General features: G+C 36.7%; 1 protein-coding gene across 1 annotated transcript in view; it reads left to right on the plus strand.

Moving 5' to 3' along the window:
- The window catches only part of ATAD5 (ATPase family AAA domain containing 5), a gene marked incomplete at both ends in the record, with an annotated part of 34,414 nt that extends 17,439 nt beyond the window's left edge, over window positions 1-16,975 (plus strand). The window contains 16 exons of the mRNA XM_079725090.1: window positions 626-783; window positions 1,511-1,661; window positions 2,120-2,308; window positions 4,841-4,937; window positions 6,131-6,210; window positions 6,438-6,580; window positions 6,671-6,821; window positions 9,059-9,235; window positions 9,462-9,595; window positions 10,055-10,148; window positions 10,802-10,866; window positions 11,978-12,158; window positions 14,621-14,802; window positions 15,309-16,174; window positions 16,634-16,792; window positions 16,897-16,975. Of these exons, the coding sequence (XP_079581216.1) occupies window positions 626-783; window positions 1,511-1,661; window positions 2,120-2,308; window positions 4,841-4,937; window positions 6,131-6,210; window positions 6,438-6,580; window positions 6,671-6,821; window positions 9,059-9,235; window positions 9,462-9,595; window positions 10,055-10,148; window positions 10,802-10,866; window positions 11,978-12,158; window positions 14,621-14,802; window positions 15,309-16,174; window positions 16,634-16,792; window positions 16,897-16,975 (2,906 nt within the window). The remainder of the gene's footprint in view (window positions 1-625; window positions 784-1,510; window positions 1,662-2,119; window positions 2,309-4,840; window positions 4,938-6,130; window positions 6,211-6,437; window positions 6,581-6,670; window positions 6,822-9,058; window positions 9,236-9,461; window positions 9,596-10,054; window positions 10,149-10,801; window positions 10,867-11,977; window positions 12,159-14,620; window positions 14,803-15,308; window positions 16,175-16,633; window positions 16,793-16,896) is intronic.

A 16,975-nucleotide genomic window follows, 5' to 3' on the forward strand; every position in this document is an offset into this window, starting at 1 on the left:
TAGGCTCTGTAGTTGTGGTGCGGTGGGCTGCCGACTGTGTGGGCTCTGTAGTTTGCGCATGCAGACACTCTAGTTGAGGCGTGCGAGCTCAGTAGTTGTGGTGCGTGGGCTTACTTGCCCTGCAGCATGTGGGATCTTAGTTCCCCGACCAGGGATCGAACCTGCATTCCCTGCATTGGAAGGTGGATTCTTAACCACTGGACCACCAGGGAAGTCCCTAGTTCAGTTTTATAAAGCATTTTCTAATAGTACATTCAATTACAGAAGTTAGTTACGCTTTTCCTTAGGATCATGCCCACGCTCACCTAGTAACAGAATCTGGATTTCAGGATGCTAACTGCCCCTGAAATTTTTAACTTGATTTGCAAGGTTGATTTAAAAAGAAAAGAAAATATTCTAATATTTGCTTATTTTTAACAATTGGGAGGGAAGACTGGGTAATTTTTATGAATTGTATTTGTTGGAGGTGAGGGTATTGTTTCCTGTATACTCATTTGAGTTTTGGTACTTTTGTGTTAACTATATAGTTGTTGTCGAGTCTTCTCATGTTTATTTAGTTGGTATTTGATAAGTGGATAAGGATATGACTGAAGGTAATTAACATAATTTTTCTCTTTTTCTTTAGGGTGCCATTTGTGGCATTTGAAACCACCCACTTGTCCTCTCTTAACTAAACTTAAAGAACTGAATACTAAAGTAATAGATCTCTCAAAATGTGTCATGGCTCTCGGTGAATTTTCAACATTGAGTTCAAATTCAAAAAGTAATAATTCTGCTGCTGTGGTAAGTGTGAGAACGGTCATCCATTGTAGGAAGTTCTCTTCATATCTTTCAGAGGGAAAAAACTTTGGATATTTACTGTTGTGGCCTAAAATTCATCTCTTCCTAGAGTCCAATTTTAAAAAATAAATCCCAATTGAAGTACATATCTGTTTTAAATACTCCTAGAGCTTTAAAAACATACTAAGAATTAATGATAGCCAGTTTCAAAAGAATATTAGATTATATAGCACATTTAGATACTTTATCAGCCAGAATTATAATCTAATAAATGTGTAAAATACAATTCGTTGAAAAGAAAGAACAATAAAAATATGAACTAAGGGACTTCCCTGGTGGCACAGTGGATAAGACTCCGCGCTTCCAATGCAGGGGGCCTGTGTTCGATCCCTGGTCAGGGAACTGGATCCCACATGCATGCTGCAACTAAGAGTTCACATGCCACAACTAAGGAGCCCTCGAGCCGCAACTAAGGAGGCCATGAGCCGCAAATAAGGAGCCCTCCTGAAGCAACTAAGATCTGGTGCAACCAAATAAATAAACAAACAAACAAAAATGAACCAAGTCCTTCTGAAGCTGTGCAAATGCAGCTTTGCCATCGAGATTGTATTTAGTGACTAAAGCTAATCCTAAAATGACATAGACTTATAGTCAGAAAGTAGTTGGTAGTATTCTGATTAAGATTAATGGACAATGTGGGTTTAATTGAGCATTTTATTCTTCATTGCAGTTTGTGGGGAGAAGGAAGGATTTGACTGAAGAAGTACGAAATCTTTTGCTGGAGGAAATTAGGTGGTCAAATCCCGAGTTTTCTTTGAGGAAATACTTCCCTTTGCTTCTAAAAAAGCGAACTGAGCACCAGGCACTTTCCAAGTGTCATCGTAAACAAGGTTAGTGATAATTACTATTTCTGTTAACATTTCAGTTTTGAAAACACTAAGCTTAGCCATTGACTCTTGGAAGTGGTCACCACTGAGAGAACGTTGCTTATGGTTGATAGGGAGAGCTGTTCAATTAAATTCAAGCAACTTGTGTGATACAGTGTTAGCCCCTGCCAGCTTCCAGAGTCGGCAACCCAAAGACAGCTTTAATTATGTTAAAATACTAATAATTTATTTAAGGAAAGCCTTATTAGATGAGGTAGTTTATATAGCCCGTACAAAAGGCAATCTAAATAACAAGATATCCAGCTTGCTTTCAGTATGCCACATTTGATTCTTGCGTTTTCATTTTATAGATAAGGCTATTGGATATTTTGAAGTGGTATTAAGATTATTGGGTATTAAATTTGTTTTTTGTTGATTAATAAGCACATGCATTTCAATAATTCCCCAAATAGAAAGTCCAAAACTAGAGCCCGACGTCAGTCGAAAAGAAACCAAAAGGAAACGAGTGGAAATGGAAAATCATAAATCCAAAAGAAAGAAACCAAATGAGTATTCAGAAAGTCCAAAAAAGATAAGTGGGAAACTAGAAGAACTTGACAAAAGAAACAACTCCAGCGGGATAAAGCTAGATTCTTCCAAAGGTTTATTTCCTAAAACATCCAGGAAGAAACGAACAGCTTTGAGTACAAGGTGTAAAGTGGAAACAGAAGCCGTAGAAGATTCTGATATTCTGATAATAGATGGTGACAAGTCTACATCAGAAGTATCTTCTATTCCAGGTGAATTAGACTTTCTCCTTGTGGTCCTAGAGGTTTTTTGTTTGTTTTTAACTTCTCATTTTCCCCCGTCTCTTAATATATGCTCACTGCAACATTTAAACAAAATAAGAAGTGGAAGCCTCACTGATTAGAGTCTTCCAGATAACCACGTTTAACAGATGGCTGTTTGGTCTTTGATTTTTCTGTGCTTCCCTAAATACATATGCTTTCTTAAAAACCGGGAGACTTCCCTGGTGGTCCAGTGGTTAAGACGCCATGCTCGCAATGCAGGGGCCCGGGTTCAATCCCTGGTCAGGGAACTAGATCCTGCCTGCTGCAACTAAAGATCCCGCATGCCGCAACTAAAAATCCCGCATACCCCAACTAAAGATCCTGCATGCTGCAACTACAAAAAAGATCCCGTGTGCCGCAATGAAGATGTCGCACACGGCAGCGAAGATCCTGAGTGCTGCAACTAAGACCCGGTGCAGCCAAATAAATTAAAAAAAAAAACAACCTGGAATCACACTCTACCTATTATTTTACACCTGTTTCACATATTTTTGACATATTCCCATTTGGTTACGTAGCTTTTCTGAAACATTCTATTGAATTAATTCATCCATTTAGATTATGTTTTGATAATTTGTACAGCAAGTCTCTGTATTTTTTAAAATTAATTAATTATTTTTGGCTGCGTTGGATCTTGGTTGCTGTGCGCGGCCTTTCTCTAGTTGGGGCGAGCAGGGACTACTCTTTGTTGCGGCACGCAGGCTTCTCATTGCGGTGGCTTCTCGTTGCGGAGCATGGGCTCTAGGCGCACGGGCTTCAGTAGTTGTGGCACACAGGCTCAGCAGTTGTGGCTCACGGGCTCTAGAGTGCAGGCTCAGTAGTTGTGGCGCACGGGCTTATTTGCTCCGCGGCATGTGGGATCTTCCCGGACCAGGGCTCGAACCCGTGTCTCCTGCATTGGCAGACGGATTCTTAACCACTGAGCCACCAGGGAAGCCCCTCTATATTAAAAAAAATTCTTTTTAATTTTTTTAAATTAATTAATTTATTTGTTTTTATTTTTGGCTGTGTTGGGTCTTCGTTGCTGAGCACGGGCTTTCTCTAGTTGCGGTGAGCGGGGGCTACTCTTTGTTGTGGTGTGCGGGCTTCTCATTGCGGTGGCTTCTCTTGCTGTGGAGCACAGGCTCTAGGCACATGGGCTTCAGTAGTTGTGGCATGTGGGCTCTAGAGCGCAGACTCAGTAGTTGGGTGGCCAGGCTTAGTTGCTCCGCGGCATATGGGATCTTCCCGGGCCAGGGATCAAACCCGTGTCCCCTGAATTGGCAGGCAGATTCTTAACCACTGCACCACCAGGGAAGCCCTTTTAAAAATTTTTCTTGGAGCATGGTTGATTTACAATGTTGTGTTAGTTTGAGGTGTACAGCAAAGTGAATCAGATATACATATACCTATATCCACTCTTTTTTTAGATTCTTTTCCCAGATAGGCCATTACACAGTACTGAGTAGAGTTCCCTGTGCTATACAGTAGGTTCTTATTAGTTATCTATTTTATATGTAGTAGTGTGTATATGTCAATCCCAATCTCCCAATTTATCCCTGCCTGCCCTTACCCTGGTAACCATAAGTTTGTTTTCTACATCTGTGACTCTACCTCTGTTTTGTAAATAAGTTCATTTGTACCCTTTTTTTAGATTTACATATAAGCAATATCATATGATATTTATCTTTCTGTGTCTGACTTACTTCCCTCAGTATGACAATCTCTAGATCCATCCATCTGTCAGTTTTTAAAACTATTTTCGTGCATTGACTCCACTAAATAAACTATAGATTCCCTTACCCCACAAATTCCACTGGGGATTTGATTTTGCATTAGAATGTAGATTAATGCCATGTGGTGCGGCCAAAAAAAACGAGAGGGAGATGCATACCACAACGTAGATTAATTTGGAGAGGACTGTCATCTTCCTAACTCTTCTCAATTGGGAGTGTAGCATCTCTCCGTTTACTCAGGCTGACATCCTAGAATGTTTTAATGTATCTTTTTAGTGGTCAAGAAGAGGTTCCATGAAAATTATGCTGCATTTGTTCTTTAGATTATTTCTTACAGTACAAATTATTTTTCATATTTTGTGTTTCTTGAGTGATTGTTAAAATTTTTAATGTATACTTTTAAATCTTATTGTCATAAGACTTTATGGTGGTTAGCTTTTAAGAGGGAAGGGTTTTGATGTGAAAAATTTTTAATATAATGTTAAGTTTTGAAATTGCCTTTTTGGCAATTTGTAAATATAAATATTTGTACAAATACTTATTGTTACATGAAACAATAATGTAAATGCCTAAGAATATATGTTTATGCCAAGAAACAAAATACTTTAATATATATTTTTTGCTTTAGATTCTGGAACTGAAGACATGCTTTGGACAGAAAAGTATCAACCCCAGAACTCCGGTGAACTTATAGGCAATGAGCTAGCTATTAGAAAGTTACATAGGTTGGTAAAATTTGTAAAGGAATTGAGAAATAGTTTATGAATCTAGTTTTACTATTTATTTTATTTGTACTAAAATCTAGAAATTATAAAGTAATACATCACAAGGTAAAATCTTAAAAATAAAAAAAAAAAAGAATTTTCAGTGAAAAGTAAATGTACCTCTTTTCTCCTGTTTCTACTCCCTAGAGGTAAATGACTATTAAAAGTGTCTTGTAAAACCTTCCAGAAAAATTTTAATGCATATATTTGCTCCTTTCTTCCTAACAAATAGGATCATATTACTACTAATTCAGGTAATAATCCTTTGTCTATAATTCCCACCTCCAAAGAGTTCTGGAAATTTAAAGTTTATTAACTTTATTATATACATAAAGTTTATTATAGTCTTTATCAGTCCCACTTAGTAGGAGTTCATATTTTTTTAACTAGAAATATTCAGTGATTATGGATGTACTGCCACAGACCCACTAGGGATATTATGTTCTATGTGGTATATGTACCAAATTACATTTCTAATATCTGAAAAATCCTGAATTCTAAAACTCATCTGGCCCAAAGGATTTCATACAAGGAATTGGGACTCATAATAATAAAATCTTTGAGATTGGCATTGTTCTAAGCACTTGATCATGCTTAGCTCATTTGATCCTTAGAACAATCCTAAGAGGGTAAATACTGTTCCTTATGAGGAATGAGGCCCAGAGAGGTTGAGTTATTTGTCCATGGTCACACAGCTAGAAAGTGGTGGAGCTGGCATTTAAACTCAGTCTAGCTCCAGACTAGAACTTAATCTTTCTACTCATACTAATCATTGTATCAATATATTAGACATCTTTCATGTCACCATACAATCTACTCCAGTTCTTCACAGTTTTTGTACTGATTTCTTATGTGAGCATACATACCATATGTGATGTATTTTTAGGTTTTTCCTTTTGGAGGCTACTATAAACAGTGTTGCAGTGAATATCCTTGCACATATTGTCTTGAGTATTTAGGCAAAAATTACTTCATTTTAAAATATCCATGTCCATGTAAAATTATTTTACTATATAGTTGATTCAAAAATGTTATGGAGTTCTTAAAAACTAACAATATACCATCACTTCCCCCGACAATCATTTTAATGTATCATCTAAGAGATATCTATATTCTGTGAATTATTTTTATTAACATACATTTTCTTGTGGTAGTTGGTTGAAAGACTGGAAAAGAAGAGCTGAATTGGAAGAAGGACAGAATTTGAAGGGAAAAAGAGATGAGAAACAGGAAGGTATTTTGAGTCATTTTTTTCCATTTCACTGAACATTTTTAGAATTAGATTAGCTGAAAATTTTTATAAAGCTGCTTGTTTGATATTTTATATTTGTTTTTTTAGTTTTCGTACATTGAATTTCCAACATTTATTAGCAAGAAGTTTGTGGGATTTGGTCATTGGGTTTGGTGAGACAGAATTGACGCCTAAGCGATTGTTTTATGTGCATTTGAATGATTTTTCAGATCCATTGGACAGCATAGACTTTAAAGGCAGTTCAGATGATGAAGAAGAGAATCGTCTTTGCAATACTGTTCTTATAACAGGGCCAACAGGAGTGGGGAAAACTGCTGCGGTATATGCTTGTGCTCAGGAGCTTGGATTTAAGGTTAGTGGACGAATGTTAATGTAATAATTACCCTTGAAACAAAAGGAAACATAAACCATTCTGCCATTTTTTCATAAATTCTTCTTTTAGATATTTGAAGTGAATGCCTCTTCTCAGCGCAGTGGTAGACAAATTCTGTCTCAGCTGAAGGAAGCTACTCAGTCCCATCAAGTAGACAAGCAAGGTGTAAACTCACAAAAACCCTGTTTTTTTAATAGCTACAACATAGGCAAGTCACCAAGTAAGTAAATTATTTTCCTGAAGTTGTAATGTTTAAAAAATTAAAATCTAAGAAAAGAATTTTAATAATTAGTATTTTTTAAAATAAATTTATTTATTTTATTTACTTATTTTTGGCTGCATTGGGTCTTCGTTGCTGCATGCAGGCTTTCTCTAGTTGCGGTGCTCAGGGGCTACTCTTTTTTTTTTTTTTTTTTTTTTTTTTTTTTGTGGTACGCGGGCCTCTCACTGTTGTGGCCTCTCCTGTTGCGGAGCACAGGCTCCGGATGCGCAGGCTCAGCAGCCATGGCTCACGGGCCCAGCCGCTCCGCGGCATATGGGATCCTCCCAGACCGGGGCACGAACCTGTATCCCCTGCATCGGCAGGCGGACTCTCAACCACTGCGCCACCAGGGAGGCCCGGGGCTACTCTTCATCATGGTGCGCGGGCTTCTCATTGTGGTGGCTTCTCTTGTTGTGGAGCACGGGCTCTAGGCCCATGGGCTTCAGTAGTTGTGGCTCTCAGGCTCTAGAGCGCAGGCTCAGTAGTTGTGGCGCACGGGCTTAGTTGCTCCGCAGCATGTGGGATCTTCCCCGACCAGGGCTCGAACCCATGTCCCCTGCATTGGCAGGCTGATTCTTAACCACTGCGCCACCGGTGAAGTCCCAATAATTAGAATTTTGCCATTCATTTTTAATCTTTTCCTATATATATACATGCCTTTTTCATTTTTCTTGGACTTTATGTTTTAAAACAAATCTCAGGACCATCACATAATTTTACTCATGTATATATATTTCAATATGTAGCTCTAACTGATAAGGACTTTTTTAAAAGCATAGCCACAATATCATAATCAGACCTAACAAAATTAACTGTATACCTTAATTTGATGTAATATGTAGTTTACATGTTTCAAATGGTTTGTTCAAATCAGGATCCAAACAAGATTCATAGTTTACATTTGATTAACGTCACCTAAGTTTCTTTTAATCAGCTCCCTCACCCTTTCTTTTCATGTCATTTATTTGTTGAAGAACATGGGTCATTTGTCATAAAATTTCTCACATTCTAGATTTGGCTGATTATATCTTCATGGTATCAGTTAACACATTCCTCTTCCTTGTATTTCTTATAAACTGGCATTCATTTCCATTTTGGTGCTGGCATACCTGCATAGACAGGGCTGTGTGCTTCCTGTGGTGTCACAGCAAGAGATACATGACGACTGGTTATCCCACTTTTAGTTATATTAAAATATTTTTAAGATTACACCTCTTTCCTTGTGGTGTTAAAATGCCCTATTTTTTAAAAACAATTTTATTTATTTATTTGGTCGCGTTGCGGCTTGCAGGCTCCTTTGTTGTGGCATGTGAACTCTTAGTTGTGGCATGCACGTGGGATCTAGTTCCCAGACCAGTGATCGAACCCTGGCCCCCTGCGTTGGGAGCTTGGAGTCTTAACCACTGCACCACCAGGGAAGTCCCTAAAATGCTCTATTTTTATGACATGATAGTGATATCTATAATTTTTTTCAAGCTCAAAATTTTCACTAAGTTTTTCGAACACCTGTGATATGCAAGGTCTATGATAAGATCTCTGGAGATGAGGGTACAAAAAAAGAATAGGACACAGTCATGGAATGGTGCACATATGCTGGTACATAAAGAAGATCCTGCTCTGAGTCCGTATGATAATAACTAGCACTTGTAAAGGCTGAATGAGGGTACTTAGAGAGGAGCAAATGACACACTCTGGAATAAATGCCAGGCCACTGTTGGGCTTCTGAAGGGTAGACATCAGCCATTTGTTTTTTAACTTTGTATCCATCTTTCATAGCATATCTAGAAAAACATATCATTTGCTTGCAATATCAGTTTACTGTGGGCTAAATTGAAGTTACACAGGAAAGTCTGTAATGTGCTCAGTATGTACCGATATCACTTTTTCTCCAGCCTCTTCTGACCTCAAGCAGATGTAGACAGAATGAATTAAGGGATTATGAAGATTTTTGCTTCAAGAATATATGTTTCTTGGAAAAGAGTATCTTTTCCAAATGATTGGTTTTGCCTTCTCTACTGGTAGAATAACTAACAATACAGTAATATTTGACTGTAAAGAGAATATAAGAATGAAAAAGAATTTTTATACCTTTGCTTTTTAACTGGTAAGGGTAGAAATATACTGTGGATAGCTCAATCTTGCCATCTGTTTAATTTTTAGAATATTTGTCTTTAAGTGCAATTTGTTTTTGGCAGAAAAATTAAGCTCCCCCAAGAAGGTTGTTACATCACCAAGAAAACTTCCTCCACCATCACCACAAAGTAGTGGACCAAAGCGAGTACTTCCACCTAGAACTTTGGCAAATTATTTTAAAGTGTCTTGTAAGCCAAAAAATAATGAACAAATAGGAGCACTTCTGGAAAATAATAAAGGTAAGATACTAAATTAACAGAGGCCCTGATAGCATAAAAATATGATCATAGTTCATGAGTTCCTATTGCTATTTATTAAACCTCAGTTACACTGAAGGTCATATATATAGGAGTATTGATACTTTGTTTCAGTTTTGATCATGGATTTCAGTTTGAGTTTATTCTGTGGAAAAATCCAGTGTTAAAAGTTGATTTTATCTAAAATATTAATGTTTTATTTATGCAGGAATCAAAAATTCTTTTGAACAGAAACCAATTATTCAGACTAAATCTACAAACACAACTAATAAAAATGTCAAAGAGATTGGGGCTGAGGAACCCAACAGGAAAAATGCAACATCTCTCATTCTGTTTGAGGAGGTAGGCTTACAGAGGTATACATTTGTGATACCTCCTGATAAAAACTTATTCTAAAGATTACTGTATGTTTTACTATAAAGGACTAAAATAGCCAAGAAGGTCAGGAATAATTGTATCTATTTGAAATTAAAGTGAATGAAACTGTCAGCCATAGAAGAATTTTTTAGGAACATGATTAATGCAATTCAGTTACTGTTTAGTGTTTGTAGAAATTATTCTGACCCATACTTATCCAATTATAGGTGACTGCATTTTTTTGTTTTTAATGTTTGATAATTTTTTTACCCTTTTAATAGTATAAAACGTTGTAAGCTTTCGGCATGGTGTGAAGTCACACTGTTCACAAATTCATAAATTCTGTCTCTAATAGACATATAGTGTATCTACTGTGTATACATAACTGATATCCAATAAGTATATTGTTACTGTATTAATATTCTAATAACCATTTGTTCTTAGGTTGATGTCATTTTCGAAGAAGATGCTGGGTTTTTGAATGCAATCAAAACATTCATGGCAACCACGAAAAGACCTGTAATCCTTACGACAAGTGGTAGGTAACCAGTGGTTTTACAATTAATTACTTTTGGTTAAAATATTTGGGGAAAGCTTCTAATTTTAGTTAGATATGTTCCTTTTGAAGTCTGCTGGTAAATTAAGTCTGTTTTTTTCCCTAAAGCGATGAGGCTTCTAGATCTTTTTTTAATTATTTTTGGCTGCATGGGGTCTTTGTTGCTGCACACGGGATCTTCATTGCCAAGTGCGGGATCTTTAGTTGCGGCATGTGGGATCTAGTTCCCTGACCAGGGATCAAACCTGGGCATTGGGAGCATGGAGTCTTAACCACTGGACCACCAGGGAATTCCCTATATATTGTTTTATAACATTCTTTTCTAATATTTGTCATTGCAAATATTCAGTAGAATATCTCTGCTATGGGTTTGTGTTAGACTCTACTTAGAAATTAATAGCCCGTTTGATAGTTAATGATTGTACTCTAAAAATATTGATAAAAATCATATTAATCCCAAGTGAGATGGTAGTTTAATTAAAAAGTCAAGATGGAAGTTCAATTCCTTAATGATTTATAATTTGCATATTTTATTTTCATTACTGATGAAATATAGAATACTTTCATAGAAAAGTATGACTAGAGAAAGTACCTTAGTGGTCTTAATGTTTAAAAAATATGTTATTTCCCTATAGATCCAACATTTAGTTTAATGTTTGATGGCTGCTTTGAAGAAATTAATTTTAACACTCCTTCACTGGTAAGTTTTTAATTTTGAACAGCATAAATTATATATCACAATTATATAAAAGGTGATTTATTATAAAATTTAGTTATAATTTTTAAATGTGGTTACTAAGGGGTATGTTAAAATTTCTGCATTTTAGGAGACTTCTGATTATCTTTTTTTTACTTTAAAAAATATCTTTTTCAAAATTCATGTATTCAAATTTTTACTAGACTTCAGTGTTCATTAGGTCTTTTTCATAGTAACCAGTGCTTTACTGAGGTGAAATTTGCATATAGTTAAAAATGCACTTAAGTATACAAATTGAAAAATGTGAACAGAGATAAACATCCATGTAACCATCACCCAGATCAAAATATAGAACATTTCCATCACCTCCAAAAGTTCCCTTGGGTCGTTTTTAGTCAGCACTGCCCCCTCCACCGGCGATAACCACTATTCTTTTTATTTATTTATTTATTTATTTATTCATTCATTCATTCATTTATTCATTCTTTCATTCATTCATTCATTCATTCATTCATTTATGGCTGTGTTGGGTCTTCGTTTCTGTGCGAGGGCTTTCTCTAGTTGCAGCGAGCGGGGGCCGCTCTTCATCGTGGTGTGCGGGCCTCTCACTATTGCGATCTCTCTTGTTGTGGAGCACGGGCTCCAGACGCGCAGGTTCAGTAGTTGTGGCTCATGGGCCCAGTTGCTCCGCGGCATGTGGATTCTTTCCAGACCAGGGCTCGAACCCGTGTCCCCTGCATTGGCAGGCAGATTCTCAATCACTTTGCCACCAGGGAAGCCCGCTAAGGGATTTTCTTAAGGTTTAATAAAATTGCCTTCAGGATTCAGGTTGGAGAATCGCCCATAAAATTTTCCTTGCTGTCTCAGACTATATACAGTTAATAAAAGAAGTTTATGTAAATGCTTCTAATTTGGTACCATATTCCTTTACATTTTTCTAGATCAATCATTCTCAATAAGAGCTTAAGATATTGTGAATCTTAGCAAAATTTGGCTTGCTTTTTGATATGTTATTGATGTATTTCTGTTAACTCTGCAGTTGACCATGTTTCTTTCCTGTGTCTCTCTCCCTCCTACCCCCACCTCTCCCCTCCTATCTCTCTCTCTCTCTCAGCTAAATGTTGCCAGCTACCTACAGATGATCTGCTTGACTGAGAATTTTAGAACCGATGTAAAAGATTTTGTAACATTGCTAACTGCAAATACTTGTGACATCAGAAAAAGTATCCTTTACTTACAATTCTGGATTAGAAGTGGAGGTGGATTTTTAGAAGAAAGGCCGTTATCTTTTTGTCGTAAGTTGATTTGTTGTAAAAGAAATTTCTGTAATGGGATCCTATATTAAAATATATGCTGTACCAAAACATTTGAAAGATTATAAAAATTTTGAGCATTGAGGTATCATGTTAATATTAAAAGAAACATACATACATCAACTTAGTTGATGAAAAGTTTTGTAAGCATTAAATGTGGGTAAATACAATTAAACTGAACCTGGAACAAATGGTTACTTGTACATTTATAAACATAGTTGCTTATAAACAAATAGAATTATATTATTTAGCAACTTTCTTTTTCATTTATTAAAAAAATAAGTATTGGTAATTTTTCCATATGTAAATTATTTTTAGATGACTGTATTGTAAGTTCCTTTTCAGCTTCCTTAATAGCCTGTAATTCTCTCTTTCCTAAGAACTCTCTTATTTCAGAAATGCTTTATTTTATTTCTTATCAATCTTCAGTCATTGTTACCTAATTCAAGTCACAGACATTTACTGAGGACTTTCTCCATGCCGGGTCCTGTGTTTATATGAATAAGACATGGTTCTTTCCCTGAAGAAGTTCATAGTTTGTGGTTTCCATGCTCCATAGTCACAGTTCTGTAGTTACAGATCCTGCTCTGGGAAATATACAAATATTTAATTTAAAAAAAGGTGAAGTTCTGTAATATTAATCCCCTATTGGTTTTCTGATTAGTTCAAAATTTAATATCTTATTCTTTTCAAAATTTTATTTATTTATTTATTTATTTGGCTGTGTTGGGTCTTCATTTCTGTGCGAGGGCTTTCTCCAGTTGCGGCGAGTGGGGGCCACTCTTCATCGCAGCGCGCGGGCCTCTCACTGTCGCGGCCTCTCTTGTTGCGGAGCACAGGCTCCAGACGTGCAGGCTCAGTAGCTGTGGCTCACGGGCCCAGTTGCTCCGCGCCATGTGGGATCTTCCCAGACCAGGGCTCGAACCCGTGTCCCTTGCATTGGCTGGCAGATTCTCAACCACTGTGCCACTAGGAAAGCCCTAATATCTTATTCTTTCTCAAAGTATTTAATTCAATTTAAGCTGGCAGTTTTAACTATTTCTTAGAAGTAAATATGATAAATAAGACATGGAAAATATCCTATTTTAAACAAAATAGTTAATAACTATCACCATATTACTGGTTATAAAATATAATACCAAGAACTTTAGCATTATTTCTTTTCTTGAAGATCTTAAATTCATTTCATTCCTGTCTTAAAAAAAAGATACACACTCATTGGAAATCAAACAGTACGGAAGTATATAATGTAAAAAGTAAAAGATCTTGCCCCACTTCTTAAAGGTAGCTACTGTTAGACCTTTATCTATGCATATACAAATATTGCTACCTACTTATTTAGCAAAATTAAACAATACTATGTGTATTGTTAAACAATTTGCTTTTTCTTACCTCACAATTTATTGTCAGTACGTATAGTTCTAGCCCTCTTTTTTTTTGTTTTTTTTTTTTTGCGGTACGCGGGCCTCTCACTGCCGTGGCCTCTCCCGTTGCGGAGCACAGGCTCCGGATGCGCAGGCTCAGCGGCCATGGCTCACGGGCCCAGCCGCTCCGTGGCATGTGGGATCTTCCCGGACTGGGGCACAAACCCGTGTCCCCTGCATCGGCAGGTGGACGCTCAACCACTGCGCCACCAGGGAAGCCCGCCCTCTCTTTTTCACAGCTGCATGCTATTCCATCATATAAAGTGGATGTAACGTAATTTAATTAACCATTACCTACTAGGTGACATTTAAGTCATCTTCAGTTTGTTGTTAAAGTATGCAGTGAATATATTTTTTAATTTTACCAATTTAGAAGGTGAAAAATGAATGGTATCTTATTTTAATTTCCATTTCCATGATCACTGGTAAAATTGTACATCTTTTTATGAGTTTTTTTGATATTTGTGTTTCTTCTGTGACTTGCCTGTCCAGTCCTTGCCCTTTTTTCTGTTGGATTGTTTTGTAAGCCCACCCCACACCCCAGCCCCACTTAACCTATGTAGAAATCATGTTTGTATTGTATGGTTTATGAATTAGATACACACGGGGAGAATAACAAAATGAGGATTAGGTCCAAAAAATGCCAAAGGGGACTTCCCTGGTGGCGCAGTGGTCAAGAATCCTTCTGCCAATGCAGGGGACGTGGGTTCAGTCCCTGACCCGGGAAGATCCCTCATGCTGCATAGCCACTAAGCCTGTGCCTGCGCTCTGCAGCCCGTGCTCTGCAACAGGAGAGGCCACGACGGTGAGAGGCCCATGCATTGCAACTAAGAGTGGCTCCCGCTGGCTGCAACTAGAGAGGGCCTGCCCGCAGCAAAGACCCAACACAGTCAAAAATAAATAGATAAATAAATAAATTTATTTTTTTTTAATGCCAAAGGATCTTGGATTTTAAATAATTACTTGCTACAATTTGATAAAAATATGGATAGCTAAGGTTTTCTTTTACTAATTTTGTAGGAGGAAATAGCAGAAATGTACCACTTGTTTGCTCTGAAGATGACCCTGATTCCAAAAATAATGCTAAAAATACTAAAAGGAATCCAACAGACCTTCCCAAATGTGACATTGGCTGTGCTGAGACCTTGTTTGGCCTTAAGAACATTTTTTCCCCATCTGAAGACTTATTTTCATTTTTGAAGGTATTTTCAATGTCTAGTAAATTTATGTTCTTTTTCATCTTCCCAACACTCACTTCTGTCTTTTGAATCTTAACGTTAACTTAAATTTACCAGTAATTTTTACAGGCTTCAGATTTCTGATTTTAACACATTGTACCACTTTGACAAATGGTGCATAGGCATTGCTCTAAATTCATATTATAGAATTTAGAACAGAACTTAGAAATATTTCAGATAAAAAAAGACAGTTTCAAAACAGTAGTTTTTAAGCAAATGAGCTTCTAATTATTGAATTAGGGTATGTACTGACTATTAGAGAATTTAATTTTTTTAATTAACAGTCTAAATTAATCTTTTAGACCCATGATACTATTTGATGTATTAGGGAAGTGTAGGTTAATAAAATTATGAGGGTTAGTGACTCATTACTTTGAAGATAGATAGGAATGACACTATATTCATATGGGTAGAAAAATGTTCAGACTATGTACTGTTATGACATTTCTTTACTCAATATTGTTTTTCAGCACAAAATCAGAACAAAGGAAGAATGGCATAAGCTCATCCAGCTTCTTACAGAATTCCAAATGAGGAATGTAGATTTCTTGTATAGTAATCTTGAGTTCATTCTACCACTACCTGTTAACATCATTCCAGAAACAGAAAACTTTTCTGGTTCGTCAGTAAGTGTGGACACCAATGCAGCAACAAAAAATATGAAATGTCTTGCTAGGAAACTTTCTGAAGGAGAGAAGCCATTGAAAAAGTCACAAAAAAAGAAACATAAGAAAAAGATGGTAATTTTAGATGATAGTGACTTATTTGACACCGAATTGGACTTTTCTGATGAATTTATTAGGCTTTCCTCTGCATCTTCTCCAAATTCAGAAGAAAGCAAAGCCAGAGATAAAGAAAGCAACCCAGAGACAAATAAACTAAACAAATGTCTAGAGTCAAACTTTGAATCTATTCCTCGTTCTCCTAAAACAGCAGCAGAAAAAAAATATTCGGTCCTTGTTTCTCACGGTTTAAATTCTCTCACTGAGTTCGTGGACAACATGTCCTTCCTAGATGCCCTTTTAACTGATGTAAGGGAACATAGGGAATTTGGTAAAAATGATTTTGGCTGGACAAATGGAAAGGTTAAAAGTGGACTTTGTGATGAGTTTAGTCTCGAGAGTAGTGATGGATGGACTTCTCAAAGCTCTGGAGAATTAAAGGCAGCTGTAGAAGCTCTCAGCTTTACTAAATGTTCTTCTACTATTTCAAAAGCATTGGAAACCTCCCTGAATTCTTGTAAGAAAGTAGGAAGAGATCCAACAAAAGAACTTACTTTTTATGTTTCACAAAAGCGCAACAATGTACACTTCAGTCAGTCAGCAGCTAATTTAGAGTAAGTCTTGACTTCTGTTTACTTTTTATTTTTCAATAATAAATGGTAAAGGGGAAATTATTAGTTTCTTTCTCTTACTAATTTTGAAATGCTGGGCTTTATTGATCATGGTAAGCCCTTCATATTAATAATGTAGCTTCTAATGAGACAGTTAAGGAGACCAGCCTGATTGCTGGGAAGAAAAAGTGAGAGATTGGGGTGGGGGTTAGATTTGGGAGACTCTTGGGTAACAGGGAAGGGGTCTGGATTTGGTGTGCAGAGAGCAGGTAGCCATTAAAGTCTTTTCAGTATGGGAGTGATTGATGTGTTGAAAATGATATAGGAGGTGAATCTGGAATACAGTTAATCTAGTCTAGACCAGAAGCAGGGAGAAGCAGAGACCAGCAGCTGGTTTTGGGATTGTTGCATTTTTATTGGGCATTAAAAATCAAAAAATAATGCATTACTTTTAATTTACAGCAGTGCTTGGAAGAGGATAGCAGTCATCAAAAGTGTGTTTTCTAGCCGATCTCTTCCGAACCTGGGTAATAGACAAGCTAGTATAGTAGAATACTTGCCAACTCTTCGAAACATTTGTAAGACTGAGAAGCTAAAAGAACAAGGAAAAAGTAAAAGAAGGTAGTTTCTATAAAAACATGTTACATAACTATTTCAAGATTAATAAATATTCTCATCTGATGGAACTATTAATATTAAAGTGTTTTTCCTTGTAATTTTGACAGATTCCTGCACTATCTTGAAGGAATTCACCTTAACATTTCAAAAGAGACTATGAACACTTTGGCAGCTGGCTTCCCTTAA

The sequence above is a fragment of the Hyperoodon ampullatus genome (genome assembly GCF_949752795.1).
Source record: "Hyperoodon ampullatus genome assembly, chromosome: 19".
In the NCBI taxonomy this organism is placed as follows: domain Eukaryota; kingdom Metazoa; phylum Chordata; class Mammalia; order Artiodactyla; family Ziphiidae; genus Hyperoodon; species Hyperoodon ampullatus.